The sequence below is a fragment of the Rattus norvegicus genome, chromosome 2 (genome assembly GCF_036323735.1).
Source record: "Rattus norvegicus strain BN/NHsdMcwi chromosome 2, GRCr8, whole genome shotgun sequence".
Lineage (NCBI taxonomy): Eukaryota > Metazoa > Chordata > Mammalia > Rodentia > Muridae > Rattus > Rattus norvegicus.
Window position 1 is genome coordinate 33,522,717 of NC_086020.1, and position 19,877 is coordinate 33,542,593.

The following is a 19,877-nucleotide window of genomic DNA, read 5'->3' on the forward strand; positions in this document are numbered from 1 at the left end:
TTTTATACTTTATTATATTTTTATGCTTATTAATTTGCTTTGAGGAAGTTGCCAACAACTTGTAGAAGTCTGTTCTTTCCTCCATCATGTACCTGCCTGGACTCTTAGCCATCTCATCAGCTCAATTTTCTTATATTATTCATTTTATAAGAATTGGTGTTTTGCCCACATTTGTATGTCAATGCAATAGGCCAGGTACACTCAGAGGCCATCAGGTCCTCTGGAACTGTAATTACAGAGGTTGTAAGCTGTCCTGTGGGTGCTCAGAATGGCACCTGGGTCATCTGGAAAAGCAGCCAGTGCTCTTAACTGCTGAGGCATCTCCCCAGCCCCTTAGTTTTTATACGATTATGGAAAAACCCTATTCTCATGCTGATACACTGCATGGTAATTTTTTGGTACTTCTGTTTATCATGAAACTTCTAAAAAAAAAAAACCTAGCAATATATTTTGGGAAAGAAACAGAAAGGGTACTACATTTGTAAATGTAGTCTAGGGTAAAGACAGAAAAAAGAAGCTACAACTACAGAATAACTTGGTAGTGTCACAGCCTTTACACATAAAAAGGATAAAACAGTGGTTTTTCTTCTCTACTACATTTTACTTACTTATTCTGTGACTGGGTCTCTCTATATAGCCCTGGCTTTCCTGGGCTTGCTATGTAGTTAAGGCTGGCCTTGAATTCACTAGGTTGACCAACCTCCTCAGTGATGGGATTAAATATGGGGGCTACCATGCCAAGCTAAAAAGATTCTTAAAAATAAGACTCTGAAAATGTCCTCTTTGTTATCCAAGCTCATCCATCCTAAACTGCAGACACGTTTGTAGTCAGTGCACACCTGAGTTTCTGGTTTATACTTATCCACCCATGGCTCATCGTCAGACAGATATTCTTTTGACGTTTCTAGACCATTAGTCTGTTCTAAAGGCAGCCTTCCTCTTTTCCTAGCAGACAATCTGTTACTTTCTAATGTGGAGGGCAAGTATTTTCTTCTGTGACTGGAGTTATTCAAACTTAGAGATGAAACGGTGATGGTGGTGACAGCAGTGTTCGCTGAAAAGTCATCAAATGCCGGATCTACCCAGTCTGTTACCTGAGAAGAAACGAAACTACAATTACTACAGTTTTTACATCTATTCCCTCTACAACTGAACTACTTCAGATTCTGACTGTAGCCCTTAAAGTTCTGCAAATTATCTATCTGCCTGAGACAGGGTCCTGCTCACATGTGGTCCACACATAGACATGCAGCCAAAACAGCCATGTGCATAAAATAAGACAATTAAAATATAAATATTAAAAGTGCTTAATTTAAGAAGCAGAAAGAGCAAGATACAGCTAAGCAGTACAGCACTACCTATTAATGCCCAAAGGCCTGGCTCAATCCTCCTACATGGAAAAAGCAATGCTATTTGACATTCACAAACTGGGCTAGGGATGGTGGCACATGCATGATGACTTAAGTTTGACCTTCAAGTACCCATGTAAAAATGCATGTGTGTTACATATTCATGTGATACCAAACATGAAGATTCCTGATAGCCAGCCAGTCTAGTCCAGTGTAAATCCCTATACAGTGAGAAACCCTATCTCAAAGGTAGAGAAGTGATTTGAGTAAGGCACTCACATTACAATACCTATGTGTGTACACACACACACACACACACACACACACACACGCACACACGAATATTCACAAACTAAGAGTCATTTCATACATTCATACAGATACAATCCATATCAATTTCCTTTTTCTTTTTCTTTTTTTTTTTTTTTTTTGAGACTCTGCTTCTCTGTGTAGCCCTGGCTATCCAGGAACATACTCTGTAGACTAGGTTAGCCTCAAACTCAGCGACTCTGCCTCTACCTCTGACTAAAGGCATGTGCCACCACACCCCAAAAGTCTTTATCTTAAGACTTTGTAAAAATACAGGTGAAGAATCCTGATGCTCAACCTGGTGGTTATGGCTGCACTGAATTTCTTTTCAATGAATGGGTAAGTGAGACAGGCTTTCTGGGGAAGGTTTTTCACGGAGCTATCTAGGACAAGAATATTGGGGCCATCAGAACAAGGAAGTCCATAGAAACTGCTCCCTCACCACAGCTCCCTCTATCACTTTTTCTTTAAAAACCTTGGTAAAAGCTGGGTGGTACTGGTGGTACACGCCTTTATTCCCAGTGTCTGGGAGGGAGAGGCAGGCGGAAATCTCTGAGTTCAAGGCCAGCCTTGTCTACAAAGCAAGTTCTAGAAGAGCTAGGGCTACAGAAAAACCCTGTCTTAAAAAAAAAGAAAATGAATAAATAAAAACCTTGATAAATGCATATAAAAATGGCAAATTGAGCGATTTTAACCTAAAATAACAGTACTGAAAAGGTTTTTCAGATAATGAAATTTTCTAAACGTCTGAGCAATACCAGCTTCTAAGTCCAGTGTTTGAGAGAGAAACAAAAGAGGACAGCAGTAGGTTCAAGGATAGCCAGGTTTACAATAGGTTTACCTGCCTAAAAAAACTTAAAATCAAACAAACAAAAGTTTAAATATGGATTTTTTTTTTTAAAATGTGCATTGGTGGGGTTGGGGATTTAGCTCAGTGGTAGAGCACTTGCCTAGCAAGCGCAAGGCCCTGGGTTTGGTCCCCAGCTCCGAAAAAAAAAAGAAGAAAAAAATGTGCATTGGTGTTTTGCCTGCATGCATGTCTGCATGAGGTACATGAGGGTGTCAGACCCACTGGAACTGGACTTACAGACAGTTTAAGTTGTCACGTGGATGCTGGGAATTGAACCCCAGTCCTCTGGGAAGAGCTCTTAACTGCTGAGTCATCTCAGCACCCCAAAAGTGGATTTTAATACTCTACTATAAATCTAGAAAAATCTAACACGTCACCTGGCTTTCGAAATGTCCTTCCTGACTAAGGAGGAAGAAGCAAGAATACACTTTCTTTAAGGGTCCTCTGCTCAGGTTAGCAACATGGTCTAGCAGCAGAAGGCTCACTGGCATCCCTAGGCCCTAGCTTCAGTCTTTGAAGTGGGAGAGGAAGAGGGATATATATTAGCAAAGGAGGGGACTTAATTACTGTTGTGAACTCCTTGTTAGATAATGTTCCTCTCAGAGATAGACAATAAAACTGGAAGTGAAAATAAGGATTATGGGAAGAAATGTGGGCTGGTAACTATCAATCTAGTTTACATTTCACCCTTTAGTCAAAGGGTCAGAAATATGAGAAGTAGAAGAAAAACGATGAACAGGAAAAAAAAAAAATGCTGTCATAGCCACCTGATTCATTTCTTTTCTTTGTCAAAGAATTGGCAATGTTAACTATAATTATTTTCTTTCTGTTATATTTAAAAGTGCATGAAAATGATCTAATACTAAACTTTCTGAAGACAATTTCGATTTGTATGTTTTTATACATTTTGTAGTTTTCTTACTTCTATCTACCATGAGAAAGAAAAATAGCAACGTTATATAATTTACATGAAATCAGAAAAAAAAAGAGTTCCCCTTGGGGAAACAGCTCCCAGAGTTTTTGCATGCGTCTGGACGCCCCCGAAATTCCTATCTTGTGAAAAATGACAACCTGAATGTCAGGGAGAGCCTGGTGCTAAGCTAATCAACAACCACATACAGATTGTTTCAAGAGTGTTTACTCTTGGGGGCTGGAGAGATGGCTCAGCGGTTAAGAGCATCCGACTGCTCTTCCAGAGGTCCTGAGTTCAATTCCCAGCAACCACATGGTGGCTCACAACCATCTATAAAGAGATCCAATGCCCTCTTCTGGTGTATCTGAAGACAGCTACAGTGTACTTATATATATAATAAAATGAATAAATCTTTAAAAAAAAAAAAAAGAGTGTTTACTCTTTGTAACTGGGATTCTTTTTTTCAAATCTGGGCATAGTGGTTCGAGCCCTTAATCCCAGCACTTGGGAGGCAGAGGCCAGCCTCCCAAGTGAGTTCCAAGATATCCAGGTCTACAAAGAGAAACTCGGTTTTGAAAAATTAAAAATAAAATAGGAAGGAAGGTAGGAAAGAAGGAAGGAAGGAAAAAAGGTGGCTTTTCAATGGTCGTGGTTACAGCTGTTTTTCGGCTTACCAGACTTCAGATCACTAACTGCAGCACACGCTGGACCATCACTACTTTGACAGGCATAAAGCACTGAGAACAAACTTTTGTGGTTCTCTTTAGGCAACTACTACATGCCATTCTATGTATGTCATACCTTTGTAGAAGACACCTTTGGTCTAAGGAAAGTTTCTGACATTATAAACTTTAACAGTTCCCATCAGTAGCATACAATTTAGAGTATATTGAAGTATAATTCACCTTGGTGGAAAAAAGAAAAACATCACAAATTAGGAAAAACAATAAATACAGGATTAATACTGATCAATATCAAAATACAAAATCAACCATGTAATGTGGACTCAAAAAAGATGTTAAAACCTTTAAGTAAATTTTAAATGATTACAATTGTATCAGATAGTCTATTTGTGGTGGGATGGTATAAGTAAAAAGGTTTTCATATAAACTCCAAAGAATGAAACAGAAAAGCCACATATTTGTGCACTTACCTTCTGTTATAAAGAAAAACTAATCCCATATAAGCATTTTTATGCCTAAATTCTTATTTCATATCACGCTGCAAAGTACAGTGTATTTACAACTTAAGAGAAAGGAAAAAACACAATGAAGTAAGACTCATCAGTCACTTCGGATAAACCGGAAGTGCACTGGTCTATTTTAGAGTTGTAGGTACACACAAGCCCACCCGCTAAAATCTTTCCCACCTAATATAACAAATGCTCTTCCCCTTATAATTTAGGATTAGGGCCTGACGTTTTAAAAGGATACAAAAACGTCTGCTTAAGAAATTATACTTGTCGAAATAAAAGATACTCAACGGTCGGGGCTCTTTGAAAACAAGACTGACAATCATCACCTTGGATAAAAAACCAACTGTCTCTGATGATAAATACCAGGCTCGTGAATTACGCTGGAGATAAACGAGAACTTCAAGACTACCCCTAGCCGATCCACCTCCACCTCATACACTGCGCAGGGGACAGGGACACATCAGTCCTAGGTGTTTGTGCAATCAACAGAGAACGGAGCTGACACATCGCACCATGGCTTCAGGCCAGGGCTCCTCACCTACATCCTACACTAGTCCATATTGGAGGGCGGGTCCGGAGGACAGCCCAGGTAGGCGTAAAGACGAAGCGGGTCTCACGCCTCTAGGACATTAATAAGAAAAGCGGAAGCGTCGTCGTCCTTACTTTCTGGGAGCTGCGTCCCCTCGCGGGCGGAAAGATGTGAAGGAGGCCAGGCTGTAGTGTGGAAGGGTAACCGCCCAGCCCTCCCAGCTCAGCCGCAGGCTTCTAGGGCGGCCCGCCTCCTGGGGACCTTCCTTACTGCGGGCGCTTACGCGACGCACCAGAGGGGAGGGGCCGGCAGGCGAGCGAGTGACGTAGGCGTCCAGCGTACTGCCTGACCCGAAACGCAGGCCAGGCTTGGCGCCGTGCTTTCCCCCCATTCGGTGGAAGTGTACCTCCCGAGGCCGGGGAGTCATTGGTGCGAGCCAAGGGGGTCCTAAGTGAGTGTGAGCACCGCGAAGGGCCTCGAGGGAACCTAGCCGCGGGCGCACGCGCCCGCCCGCCCTTTCCGGCTCCTCCCTGGAGAGCGCGTGAGCCGAAGCGCTGGCTGCGTGTGAAGGAGTACTATGAAGCTTCCGAACATCCTGCTCACCGGTTAGGGCGCGCGGCGGGACTGGGCCAGGCCGGGCCGGGGTTTGTCGAGTGCTGTGAGGTCCCGGGGGGCGCTGGGTGTTCGGCCTCGGGGCTCCTCAGGCCGCGCGGCGTGCGGTGTCGTGGTCGCGTCAGGACCCGGCGCTCGCGACCGTTGGGGGAGGGGGTAGGGGGAGCGGGGGAGGCGGAGGTTCGGTTAGCCAGACGCGCCGCGGCGACGAGAAGGAGAGCGGCTGCCGGCTCCTGCTCCGTTGCCCCGCCGCCCCGGGAGACACTTAGCCTTTGTCAATCTGGTATCTTTGCCTGGAGGACCGGCTGCTGATTCTTTGTCGCGGTCGGGCTAGGGGTTTTTTTAAATCGGGGTGCTGTGAGGCAGTTTTTAGCCGTTAGGTGATGTGGTAATGGTGGGTGCCCCAGCCCTTGGGCCTTCCTGATCGCCACCCATTTTCTTTTCTTTTTTAATGCCCCGTTTGCTTCCCAAGAGGTTTCGGTAGATGATTTTGGGATGCTTGTGGAGAGAAGTGACTAGTTAACTGTTTCTTAGTTCCGTTCGCGCCACAGGCTTTGTTGTTGTTTTAGTGTTGGGGTTTCTGAGCGTTTGTGGACGTTTGTGGTGATCTGGAGCTGATCGTGGGGGCCGGGGGAAGGTTTCGGAGCTTTAATTAGAAATATTAAGTTGTAGCATCTAGTAGCATCAAAGGCCAGTCGTACAAAAATGGGATGGATGTAGATGTCAGGTAATGAATCGTAAGGTTGTTGTCTGCCTCAGCTCTACGCACTAGCTTTTAAGGTTTCTTAGGAGGAACGTTTTACAATACCTGATTTGCATGGTCAGACAGTGTCTTGGGGGGGTTAAGATTCTGAAACCAGAAGGCTACAGAGGGACCCTGGTGATGGAAATCAGTTGATAGAGAACTTATAACTAGTAGGCAGGAAACCCTGGGTTGGATCCCCAGAACTTACATAGACTAGCTGGGGTGGCATATGTCAAAGGCCAGCCCTATGTATGGGGAAAAAAAAAGAGAGAGAGCCATATCATAAGATTGAATAGGATGAGAATGTAGAGTCGTGATTTTTACTTATAATGTTCAAATTGACTTAAGTAATTTTAAGCTTGAACATTATGCATTTGATTATCTTAAAAGGGTATTAGCTATAAAGGCAGAAAAGCAAAGAACAATGTATAGTGCCATTTATACAACAGGGTACCTATGCTGTGGATATATACAATGTGTATGTGCACACATATTTAAATGCATCCCAAGTATCCTGTAGACATACACAAACTCATAGAAAGTTGAGTAAGAAACTGGTTTACAGTAGTTCCCTCTGGGGAAGTTACTAGTGTAAATAGTAGTAATGATATTTCTCATACCTCTTATATTTTTTCCATTGAATGTTTTTAAGCTTTTGTTAATGCAGCAAATGATAATGTATCCCAAGTGCCTGATTTTTTTTTCTTTTTTTTTTTTCTGGAGCTGGGGACGGAACCCAGGGCCTTGCGCTCTACCACTGAGCTAAATCCCCAACCCCCGAAGTGCCTGATTTTATGCTGGGAATTTTATATGTTGGCAGGCAGGATTGGCATCAAAATTTTTGGAGTCCTATCCCTGGAGATTAGGGTCCTGACACTAATACCCAGTAATTTCTGGAGAATTTTTTGGTTGGTTTGGTTTTGAGACAGGGTCCTGCTATGTGCCCCTGGCTGTCCTGAAACCAGCCTAGTCTGGTCTTGAAGTCACAGAGATTGACCCACCTGCCTCCACCCTTAGTGCTGGGATTAAAGGCGTGCACCACCATACCAGGCTTTCTGGGGAATTTTTATTAGTTCATGGTGTATATTCATATATGATTGCTAATTAAGAAAAATTTTATACCGTCTAAGAACTGTAAGGGCAGGGGTTGGGGATTTAGCTCAGTGGTAGAGCGCTTACCTAGGAAGCGCAAGGCCCTGGGTTCGGTCCCCAGCTCCGGAAAAAAAAAAAAAAAAAAAAAAGAACCAAGAACTGTAAGGGCAGAAGACGGCTGACATGTAGTAAGTAGGATTTGAACAGCATTTTTCTGTGGCTTCTCTTACAGGTACACCAGGGGTTGGAAAAACCACACTAGGCAAAGAACTTGCATCAAGATCAGGCCTGAAGTACGTTAATGTGGGAGATCTAGCTCGGGAAGGTAAGCGTCTCTTTGATGTTGTATTTCTGTTTTTAAGTCAGGTATAGTAGAGTGTTAGGACTGTGAAGTGTTGCTAGAGGGTCCTGGCAATGAGTGATTATGTTCTGCTAGGGGCCTGAGAAAGAAAATCACATGTATAATAGATAGTAGTATGACATAGTTATTTTGGACATTTTCCCTTCCCTACCCCAAAATAACTAGCATTATTGAGAATAGTAAAAATTGTGACGGTTTTGTTGGGAGACTGGATAGATAAGCTCTGAATATGAGGAAGAGGGAAAATGCTGTGGGCTCAGCAGACACAAAGGTTTGGGTGATTTTAAATGTATGAGACATTATATTGATCTCTCCAGGATAGACTACCGTGAACTCAAATAGGATATGACTATCATATTACTTTTTAAAAGTCACTTGGACAGTTGCATGCCCAGACTCACTGCATGTAGTCTAAAGTGTTATTTTTTACTTATTTACCCCTTTTTTCCCCTAATCTTTTATTATTTAACTTATTTGTGTCATCCTTTTTATATCCACATTTCAGAGAAGGAATTTCATATTTAAGCAAAGGGAAGTTTAAATATGCTTAATTAAAGAAAAAGATGGATGTTTTATATTTTAAATATATTTTTAAAAGTTTTAACACATTTGAGAATTTTAAATTCCTAACAGTTGCTACTAAAGTGACTATTTCGGTTTGATCTAATTTCCATATTTTTTTTAAATGACCTAAAGTCTGATCACCGGATATCATGGAGTCTGGCAAGATGGCGTCTCCCAAGAGCATGCCGAAAGACGCACAGATGATGGCACAAATCCTGAAGGATATGGGGATTACAGAGTATGAGCCAAGAGTTATAAATCAGATGCTGGAGTTTGCCTTCCGATATGTGACCACAATTCTAGATGATGCTAAAATTTATTCAAGCCATGCTAAGAAACCTACTGTTGATGCAGATGATGTCCGATTGGCAATCCAGTGCCGTGCTGACCAGTCTTTCACTTCTCCTCCCCCGAGAGATTTTTTATTAGATATTGCAAGGCAAAGAAATCAAACCCCTTTGCCATTGATCAAGCCATATTCAGGTCCTAGATTGCCACCTGATAGATACTGCTTAACTGCTCCAAACTATAGGCTTAAGTCTTTACAAAAAAAGGCACCTACTCCTGCAGGAAGAATAACGGTTCCAAGGTTAAGTGTTGGTTCAGTTTCTAGTAGACCTAGTACTCCCACACTAGGCACACCAACTCCACAAGCCATGTCTGTGTCAACTAAAGTAGGCACTCCAATGTCCCTCACAGGGCAGAGGTTTACAGTACAGATGCCTGCTTCTCAGTCCCCTGCTGTAAAAGCTTCCATTCCTGCAACACCAGCAGTTCAGAATGTTCTTATTAATCCATCATTAATTGGGTCCAAAAACATTCTTATTACTACTAATATGGTGTCACAAAATACAGCCAATGAGTCGGCAAACGCACTCAAAAGAAAACGTGAAGAAGAAGATGATGACGATGATGATGATGATGATGACTATGATAATTTGTAATCTAGCCTTGTCGCCTGTAACTATTCTTGGTCTTGGATCCATTGTACTGAAATTGAAAAAGCATGTTAGCTGTTTTAAAGCTGTACTTTAGAAAGTGGTATTTAATACGTACACTTACTATACTTTTGGATTGAAATGTTCAGTTTTACTAGAACTAGTAATGGTTTTTCATCGACCTTTATGCATAAAAAATAAAATTGTCATTTATCAGTTTGATTCTTGGTACTTTGGCAGTTATGTTTTCAAAAACAATTTCCCCTCAGCTTGAAATTTTCACAGCCTTTGTCATTACATCTACTGTGCTACTACTTGCCCCAGTGTCTTTAGACTTTGAGGCAGGGTCTCATTCTCTGTAGTCCTGGGTATCCTGGAACTGTGTCAGCCCAGCTGACCAACCTTGAACTCACAGATCTCTGGGTTTGCTGGGATTAAAGGCGTTCACCACCACACCCAGCCCATTCCTAGTCTCTATCTCTGATTATCTTGCTTAGTTTGGTGAAAACAGTCTCTGCACTTCTCTCTACCTACCTCTTTTCTAGCTAATTCCCATTCTCTGCGTAGAAATGGCTTCCTCTCTAGGAGATAGCTCTGTGGGTAAAAACTCATACCCTGCAGCTACAAGGTAAAGCAGGGTGTAACCTCACTGTTGGTGAGCTTCATTTAGTAAGAAGCCCTGGCTTGAGGAAGTAGGGCTAAGAGCAATAGAGAGAGGCACCCAGTGCCCTGATCTGCACAGGTACTCACACCCACAGTTACAACGCTACTTCTAAGGCTCCATAACATCTTGAGGTCATATTAGGTACCCGTCCATTTTCTCCCCTAGCAACGCTCCAGTTTCCAAACTTACCTGCCATCTCCAGTTTATTATAAATTTCAGGGAAGGAACTCTATATATCCTGTTCACTAGTGCGTCCTTATTATCCCTTCGATAACTAGTACAGGTTCTTTGATAAAAGTTTTTGAAATGAGTATTTGGAAGTTTATATTACACCGTTTCATTAAAACATGTTTACATGATGGAAAATATCCTTCATTGGCGCACACTTAGTCCCAGCACTGGGAAGCAGGAGCTGGTGGATCTGAGTTCAAGGCCTTCCTGGTCTACAAAGTGAGTTCCAGGAGAGCCAGGGCTACTCAGAGAAACCCTGTCTTGGAGGAAGAAGAAGAAAACAAAACAAAACTGTCATATATATTTTGGAGACCAAAGATGTCTCAGCAGGTAAACAAGTGTGAAGACTCACATTTGTTTTGATCTCCACATATTCTCCAACACATACCATATACAGGCAATAATTAAAAAAAATTAGGGTGTGCAGAGGTGGCTCAGTGGTTAGAGCTTTGACTGCTCTTCCAGAGGTCCTGAGTTCAATTCCCAGCAACCACATGGTGGCTCACAACCATCTGTAATGGGATCCGATGCCCTCTTCTGGTGTGAGCAACAGTGTGCTCACATAAAATCATCTTTTTAAAAAATTAGAACCTTCATCTCTGTGTCAAAGGAGGCTAGAGAGATGGCTTAGCAGTTAAGAGCACTGCCTGGTCTTCCTAAGGACCGGGGTTTGGGCCTGAGCACTCACACAGCTCATGGTTGTTTGTAACTCCAGCTCCAGAGGATTCATTGCCCACTTTGGCTTCTGGACACCAGGGAGTCCTCTGGTTCAGAGGTACATGGAGGCAGATATTAAACCTTTTAAAAAAATTTTTAAAACTCACAATAAATTAAATTCAAATTCTAAGGGTCAATTTTACTATATATATCTAATTTTTAAGCAGCATATAATTTTTTAAAAATGCTTATGAGTATGGGTGTTTTGTCTGTGTGTGAAGTCTGCACCATCATGCATGCCTGGTGCCTATGAAAACCAGGAGAAAGCCTTGGATAGAGATAAAATCAATAAGAAGATAATGATTCCCACTCGTCAGACTTGTCTTGTTGAGTCCCAAACTTAGTGACAAGTCAGAGAAAGATTTGACAGGATATGCCCATACCTTAGAAAAATAAGTGATGTCAGCAGGGCAGTAGTACGGATCTCTGAGTTTGAGGTCAGCCTGATCTATAGAGCAAGTTCTAGGACAGCCAGGGGTACACAGAGAAGCCCTGTCTTGGGAAAAAAAGAGAAACATTGTTGTCCTACCCTGCCAATTCTGAGTGGTGCTTGCTTTGTGCCATAGCAGAAAACTAATCAGGTAAAACTGGATTACAAACAAACAAAATGAAACAGCAAGACACTTGAGTGACCCAGGATATAGTCCTGAGTTCTTTTGGGTAACTGTCCACTCTTACTATGGTCACCGAGAGTCCAGTCTCTCCTTGCAATGCAGACCTGAAGTAGATGAGAAAGGTTTGTCAGGATATAAAACAGAGTGTTACAGGATATTTGATCACAGTGTGAATCTCAAGATTGTGTTATTTACTGGGAAAACAAAACTTTCTAGTTGGCTCAGCCTGTAGCACGCACCTTTAATTGCAAACAGTGAAGGTAAAGTTATTTGTAGAAGGAAGTACCCATGTTTGAAAGCAATCAAGTTGCAAAGGGACAAATCAGAAAGATGTGACATTAAGATATGGTCAACTCTCATGAGAATAGAAAAGGGAGGCTACTTGAAGAAAGAGAGCAGTATAGAAAGAGAGAAGAAAGGAGCCAGTTTCACCCAGAGAGTTTTTACAGAGACAGGATGCAGACAGAGAACAAGCTTGACACAAGTGAAGACAGACAAGCCAGAGAATGAGAAGGAGCCAGAAGATTAGAACAGACGGCCAAAGTAAGTATGAGACCAAGCAGACCCATTCAGTCAGAGGCTGAGAGAAGCAGGATCAAATCAGCTTGGAGACCGGTTTGAGCCTGAACAGCTGTGTTGAACCAGCCAGGTCATGTTCAGAAAGAACTAGGAAGGGGTGAGCTTGTTCAGTACTAAGTCTCAGAGGCTGAAACATTCTAGGTTTGGATAAGATTGTATGGAGGCTAGAAGCTTCTAGGACTTGGCCTAGGTTAGCAGACAGCGGCAGTATGCCTCACACTACATTTACTCCAGGAGAAAATAAAAGTTACTTTTACAAGGGAGAAGTCATCAGCTAGGAGCTATGACAGAATACACCGGTTACCATCTTTGTGAGCTTCTAGTGTAGTTAATTCGTGTACAACTTAAGCACGATTCCTCTTAAATTCCATCTGTTGTCATTTGAATCTGATGTATTTGGGAGTTTGTTTGAGAAAAGTTCTCACTGGATCCTGAATGGCAAGATTGAAGGTGTTTACTTCATAGTTGACTGTTTTCGACTTAAAATAATAATAAAGGGGAGCTGGAGTGATGACTCAGCGGTTGGAAGCACCGGCAGCTCTTCCTGAGTTCATTCAAGTTCCAGCAACCACAAGGCACTTCACAACCATCTGTGCATTCCGATGCCCTCTTGCGGCCTATCGGGTGTGCATGCAGATAGAGCACAGTAATAGAAATAGTAATAAAGATTTATTTTTATTGTTCTTAATTGTGTGTAGGTGTCTGTATGTACTTGTGAATTCGAGTACCCACAGAGGCCAGAGGCATCTGGCCCCCTGAGGTTGGAGTTGCAGGCAGTTGTAAGCTGCCCATGTGGGTGCTGGAAACAGTTGTCCCCCGGGGGCACTCCATGCTCGTGACCAAATGCCTTCTCTTTCGCCCCATAGATTTATGTTCCATACAGGGACACTGAGTTTGTGACACTTTTAAGAGTTAGAGCCTAGGTGGCCGAGGTGCTGGGGACTCTCCTTGACAGTTACTGCTGCCCTCTACTTCCTGCTGGTCACCATGTGAAGCAGTGGCAGATGCAAGCTCCCCTACCCCAGGCCCCTACTCCTCACCTTCCCTGCCTCCAAGAGGGTGGACATCTCCTGAAAGCAGGAGTCAGGTATTTTCAGTTAAGTCTCAAACCCAGGACAAATGGCTAACAGAGGTGCCTATCTAACATTATCAAAGTGGACCAGGTCTCCAGCTTCCCCCAGCATCCCTCACTCCCTACCTGGTTCAGGGTGTTCAGCTAGCCATTTGTCCTGGGTTTGAGACCTAGTAGGCCCAGCAATGAGAAAGGTACCACTTCCGTACAGGACAGGGATTTAGTTCCTAAGACCGCATCCTTTGGCTGCTGCAGCTGATGGCCTCAGATGCCTTGTTTACGTGATCAGGGATGCCCTGCCCTTCCCAGCTCTATCCTTTTCAATGTCCTGAGCACTCGGTGACGTTGGCAAGGAAAGGAAGAAACAACATCGCTGTGGATCAAGTCTTTCACACCAAGGCAACTTAAGGGGTTTTTTTTTTTTAGAGTTATGTTCTGCAAACTGAGTATTTATCCCAGGAAAACAGAAGTCTCACCGGGTGCAAGAGAGAGAAATTCACCCTCAATTGCAACCTGTAACAAAATAGGAAATAGATAAGAATTTGACTATATATCATGCGCTTATAGTGGCCGCAGTATAATTAAGTCTAGATTGCAGTTAGAATGAGGTTGTCTGCCTTACCTACTGAAACAAAGTCTCTCCTGAAACTACCTGTGAGTTGTTGAAAGTTCTACCGTTAAATGTAATGCCCCCCTACCCCTTAATTCAGTAGGAGGGACCAAGGGCAGGGCCACGCACCTGTTGGGCAAGCATGCAACCACTGAGCTCCGTTCCCAACAGCCCTGATCTGTCGTCTTCTCTGTCCTTTGTTCTGGTTTGGAGACAGTCTTTTCTATCCCTGGCTGGCCTAAAACTTGCTTAGTACCTAAGAATGACCTTGAACTCCTGATTATCCTGAGTGCTTTGATTATAGGCATTCGATAAAATGCCTGGTTTATCAAATCCAGGGCTTCGTGCACAGTAGTCATTCAAGAGGACTGGGTAGGTGCATCTCTTGAGTTCAGTGCCAGCAAGAGATAGAGTGAGACCCTGTCTTAAAAGGGGACGGAGGTGGGGGCTGGAGAGATGGCTCAGTGGTTAAGAGCACTGTCTGCTCTTCCAGAGGTCCTGAATTCAAATCCCAGCAACCACATGGTGGCTCACAACCATCTATAATGAGATCCGATGCCCTCTTCTGGGGTGTGTGAAGACAGCTACAGTGTACTTAAAGGGGAGGATGGAGGTAACCTTTTAAGAGAAAGTGTCTGGACCAGGCTGTGTTGGTCATACCTTTAATCCAGCATTTGGTAGGCAAAGAGGCAGAGACAGACAAATCTCGGAGGTGGAGAACAGTCTGGTTTGCAGAGTGAGTTCCAGGACAGAGAAACCCTGTCTTGAAAACCCTTCCCATCCCCATGTATTTAGGGCTAGAGAGATGGCTTAGTGGTTAAGAGTTCATCCTGCTCTTTTAGAAGGCCAGAGTTAAGCTCCTAGGAATTACCTCATGGCTTACAGCCGGCAACCCAAAGTACCAGTTACAGTTCAAGACTTCTGGCCTCAAGAATAATACACACAATTTTAAAACTAAAATATTTATTTATTTATTTATTTATTTATTTATTTATTTATTTATTTATTTATTTATTGTTTTGAGACAGGGTTTTTCTGTGTAGCCTTGGCTGTCCTGGAACTCACTCTGTAAACCAGGCTGGCCTTGAATTCATAGAGATGTGCCCGCCTCCCAAATGCTGGAATTAAAGGCGTGTCTCACCACCTCTGGGCAATTTTTTTTTTTTAATGTAAAAGTTTGATATGAGTTGGGGCTTTGTGGCACATCCTGTCATCCAGAGGATGAGACCAGAGAGTTCCTAGTTCAAAGCCAGGTTGGTCTGCATCAGGTGACTAGAGCACAAACAAATTAAGTTTGAGATATGTTGCAGCCCAGGTTTCCTAATAGGTAAGATCCAGTTTTCCGTTTGGCCCTTGATGTCTGTTGACCATCCCTCATTGTATCAGTGCCCTTTCTTGATCTGAAGAAATCATCGATGGGTTTCTTCACATCTAGAGTTAAGTCAGTGAAAGCAACGTAGGAAGCACTAACTAACGAGCTCCTGTAACTCTCTTGCAGGGCACTTGTACGATGGCTATGATGAGGAGTATGGCTGCCCCATCCTAGATGAGGACAGGGTAAGTACCATGAGCCGAGGGCACATCTGCCGGGCACACGGGCAGACTCACTCCCATCTTCATGGTATTTGTGTGTGTTCGTTCCAGGTTGTGGACGAGTTAGAGCCTCAGATGACAGAGGGCGGCGTGATCGTTGATTACCACGGTTGTGATTTCTTTCCTGAACGCTGGTTCCATATAGTGTTCGTGTTGAGGACAGACAATGGTATATTGTACAAACGACTTGAAACAAGGTAAGGGGAAGAAGAAACACTGATGTTGTTCTTGAAACAAATAGATTTTATTCAGGTTCATGAGGTTGCCTGATTCTACTGTGGGAAGACTGTTTGAAAAGCTTTATTTGATCTCTGTAAGCTAAGTCTGTGGATATGGTTATACTCAGCCAGAGACATTTGTAAGGCCTAGGTAAGTACTTCCTGAGTAACAGAATACCTCAACTGAATGTTATTTTCCCCAAGACTGTGTAGTCCTGTCTTTCCTGTAACTCACTCTGTAGACCAAGCTGGCCTTGAACTCCTATCACCTGCCTCTGCCTCTGCCTCCTGAGTGATGGGAATAAAGGCATGCACCAACACTGTCCAGCTTCAACCGGAACTATCATGTTTTATCCTCTGTAAAAGCCTTTCCTAGGAAAAGGACCAACCACTGGTATTCTGTGTTTAAATCCTGTCCATTCAAATTATCACCATACCAACAGTGGGAAAGCTTTTGAAAATTAACACAGTATGTGCGGGGCATTGTGACACACACCCTCGATCCCAGCTCAAAAGGACTTCCAGGAACAAAATGCAGTTAGGCTGGTTCTTCGGGTAATAAACTGTAATAAAACTTCTTTTTGTCAAGGGCTCCAAATGGGCCTGGTGGCTTTTGACAGAGGGGTACTATGTGGTGGTCCTCTGGCCCTTAACTTGTAACTGGGTATTTAGTTGGTCTATATACTGCCTAAGCATTATGTAAGTTACTTTTATTACCTTTGAGATTGGCAATTTTATGCCAAGTTATCCAGTTGATGGGTGGTATTCCACACTTTCCTCTTGTGTGCACTGTGCACTATCTGTCTTTATCATAAATCCTTGCCGTGGGTCTTTTTAATTTCCTAGCCAAGAATCTGGCTTGAGGGGCTGGAGAGATGGCTCAGTGGTTGAGAGCACTTGACTGCTCTTCCAGAGGTCCTGAGTTCAATTCCCAGCAACCACATGGTGGCTCACAACCTTCTGTAAAGAGATCTGGTGCCCTCTTCTGGCCTGCAGTCACATATGCAGGCAGAATGCTATATATAGAATAAATAAATAAATCTTTAAAGAATCGCGTCGCTCCAAAAAAAAAAAAAAAAGAATCTGGCTTGAGGTAGGGACTTGTTTATTGTCCAGTTGATTGGTAATTATTTGAGCAGCTAATCAATTAGCACTTGATCTAGATAAGCCTAAATGGCAGTCTCATAATTGCCAGTTTAGCCCTCATGTCAAGAAGTCTCTCATACATGCTAGTCTGTTTCCTCTGCATGGAGCGAGTACGAGAAGGATTTCTGTGTAAATTTTGATATATCCAAAAGTGTCCAGTTTCTAGGTTGTTCCCGAAGTTATAGTTAATGCTACTGTGTTTGCTTAACCTCTCTTTGCCTTCCAGGGGTTATCACGAGAAGAAACTACAAGATAATATTCAGTGTGAGATTTTTCAAGTTCTCTATGAAGAAGCCATGGCATCTTACAAAGAAGAAATTGTGCATCAGCTGCCCAGTAACGAGCCAGAGCAGCTAGAGGACAATATCAACCAAATCTCAAAGTGGATCGAGCAGTGGGTGAAAGACCACAACCCTTAACTTAGAGGCCGGGCAGCTGGGCAGCCAGGCCACCGCAGTCCACACCTTCAGTCTCAGATCTTAGGAGGCAGCAGCCGGTCTACACAGTGAGTTCTAGGCCAGCGAGGGCTGCACAGTAAGACTCTGTTTCATAGAAAGAAGACCTGGCCCCAGTCACTCGGTCCACACAGTACAAATGCCTAAGGATGAGCAGAAGAAAACTTGGGTTGCAGCTCTAGCTGCTGCCTGGTTTCTTTTTCTCCATGAGAAAGCTTAAACAATCTCAGATATGAATATAACTTATTAAAGGTTGAAAATTGCCTTCAAATTGAATTGATAATAAATCTGATTAATGGGTACATATCTCTTAAATTTAATCACTAAAATGTAGGTGATCGCTTAAAATAAAAATGGAAAATTAAAGATACAACGTCAGTGTTACTTTTTTATTTTGAAAAAATTAGGGGGGGCCGCTGAGGTGGCTGAGTAGGCGTGAGCACCTGACTGAGCCCAGGACCTGAGTTCAGAGTCTGGGACCCACAAAGAGTGTTGGCTGTAGGGCTGGAGAGTTGATGGCTCAGCGGTTAAGAGCACTGACTGCTCTTCCAGAGGTCCTGAGTTCAATTCCCAGCAACCACATGGTGGCTCACAACCATCTATAATGGGATCTGATGCCCTCTTCTGGTGTGTCTGAGGATAGCTACAGTGTACTCACATACATAAAATAAATAAATCTTTTTTTTTTTTTAAAAAGTGTTGGCTGTAAACCCAGCACTGGGGACAGGAACAATCCCTGGGACAAGCTGGCTAACAGTTGTGGGGAGCTGAGTAAGATTCCCATGAACGAAGTCTGAGTGGATGTGTACCAGACACGAGCACAGCCACGTCATAGACCCCTTAGCCTCAGACCCACAGGAGAGCCTAATTCCCACGGCGCAGGCTCAGAGGGATCCCAAGCCTTTCTGTGGTTAACGTGGATGTTGACCATGCAGAAATGTGCCCATAACGTTCTCCCTGGGTATTTCCGGCATAGAGGCTGTTCTGAGATTAGCTAACGCTGTCTCCTTGATCCAGGTGTATACCATAAACACTGCCTCCTTTCTTGTCTGTGACAATGCCACCTCTCTGTTCAGCTGTGTGCAGGAGCCTACCTTCAACAGAGTGAGCTACAGGGTGCTGAGGCTTTCCATCACAGGGCCCAGTCCACCGGATACCCCGCTTTTCCGTCTGTCTGTCTTCATCCCCTTGCCACTCCTAGTCAGATCTGTCCCTGGAGCTGACGCTTGTTCCATATACAGAATTTATTTGGTATAAATGTCACACTAGCCTTCTAGCCCACCTCTCTCCCCAGGTCACCTCCCTCTAGGAAATAACGTTACCGGTTTCTCGTATATTTCAGAGATTTGATGCTTATAAAACATGTGTATATATTCTTTAAAAAAAAAAAAAACTACGACTGAGAAAATAGCTATCAGTTTGCAAGGACAAGAGTTCGATTCTCAGAACCTTTTTAAGAACATGGGTTTGGTGGCCTGCACTTCCTTGTAACCTGAGTGCAGAAGAGGTGAGACAGGTGGCTGACTCACTAGGGCTCTGGGCTAGCCTAGCCTACCTCATGAGTTCCAGGCTAAAGTCTTAAAAATAAGGTGACTTATTTTTAAAATATTTTATGTCTTATTTTTAAATGTCTTATTATTTTAAAAATAAGATGTAAGGTGCCTGAGTAACAGTCTCCAAGGTTGTCCTCTGACCTCCGTGTGCACACACATATTGTGTATTTTAATTTATGTGAGGACTGTATTATCTCAGAAAATACAGACTTCTCAATTTTATTTTTCAGATAAATTTTTACCATCTTAAAATTCAGATTTAATAGCCCAGCGTTGTTGGCAGATGCTTTTAATCCTAGCACTAGGGGGCAGATGCAGATGAGTCTCTGAATTTGAGGCCAGCCTGGTTTACAAAACAAGTCCCAGGGCAGCCAGGATAGAGAAATCCTGTCACGGAAGAAAAGAAAATCTGATTTAAATTTTGGTGACTTAAATGTACAGTCGAGAGATGTGCCTCAGTGATGGCAAATGTTTAGATGTACAAAGCCTGGCTTAGCCACTCTTGCATTGCTGTGAGAAGACATTGTGACCAAAGCAACTATCAAAGAAACCATCCAGTTGGAGGCTCGCTTACTGTTTTTCCAGAGTCCATTACCGTCACGGTGGGGGTACAGCGCTGGAACAGCAGCTAAGAGCTTACTAAGATCCACCACGAGCTGAAGAGAGATACTGGTCTTGGTTTGGGCTTTTGAAACCTCGAAGTCCACCTCCTCCAACAATGTCACACCTCCCAATCGTTCCCAAACCTAGTAGTTCCACCAACCAGGGACTAAGCATTCGAAGATAGGAACTTGTAGGAGCCTTTCTCATCCAAAGCATCCCAAGGGCACTGCATATGAGGAACAGATGAAGCTCACATGTGTTCAAAGAGTTGTGTGTGGCGTATTTGTAGAACAGAGGCATGAAAGTACACGTGTGCACATGTTAAAGGAGGCTAGCAGTTCACACCAGCTGTCCTCTTTCCTCCC

General features: G+C 43.2%; 3 protein-coding genes across 7 annotated transcripts in view; 2 read left to right on the forward strand and 1 right to left on the reverse strand.

Annotated features, from left to right (window-relative positions):
• Positions 1-5,898, reverse strand: part of Rad17 (RAD17 checkpoint clamp loader component) — a 30,280-nt gene extending 24,382 nt beyond the window's left edge. The window contains exons 1-3 of one of the 4 annotated variants that reach the window (XM_006231848.4): positions 5,749-5,898; positions 4,223-4,326; positions 840-1,094 (exon numbers count right to left, since the gene is read on the reverse strand). In XM_006231848.4, coding sequence (XP_006231910.1) covers positions 840-1,094; positions 4,223-4,264 — 297 coding nt within the window. In that variant the 5' untranslated portion in view covers positions 4,265-4,326; positions 5,749-5,898. 4 annotated transcript variants of the gene reach the window in all.
• Taf9 (TATA-box binding protein associated factor 9) lies at positions 5,672-9,679 on the forward strand. Of its 2 annotated transcripts, none has more exons than NM_184048.2 (3): positions 5,672-5,750; positions 7,827-7,919; positions 8,652-9,679. In NM_184048.2, the coding sequence occupies exon 3, from the start codon at positions 8,669-8,671 to the stop codon at positions 9,461-9,463; it is 795 nt and encodes a 264-aa protein (NP_908937.2). In that variant the 5' UTR covers positions 5,672-5,750; positions 7,827-7,919; positions 8,652-8,668; the 3' UTR covers positions 9,464-9,679. The 2 variants fall into 2 exon arrangements, with proteins under 2 accessions (NP_908937.2, NP_001032387.1); NM_001037310.1 differs by lacking the exon at positions 5,672-5,750 and adding an exon at positions 5,927-6,484.
• Ak6 (adenylate kinase 6) lies at positions 5,672-17,729 on the forward strand. The gene is made up of 5 exons (NM_001012463.3): positions 5,672-5,750; positions 7,827-7,919; positions 15,443-15,501; positions 15,589-15,734; positions 17,128-17,729. The coding sequence occupies exons 1-5, from the start codon at positions 5,723-5,725 to the stop codon at positions 17,318-17,320; spliced, it is 519 nt and encodes a 172-aa protein (NP_001012481.1). The 5' UTR covers positions 5,672-5,722; the 3' UTR covers positions 17,321-17,729.
• The last annotated feature ends 2,148 nt before the right edge of the window (positions 17,730-19,877 follow it).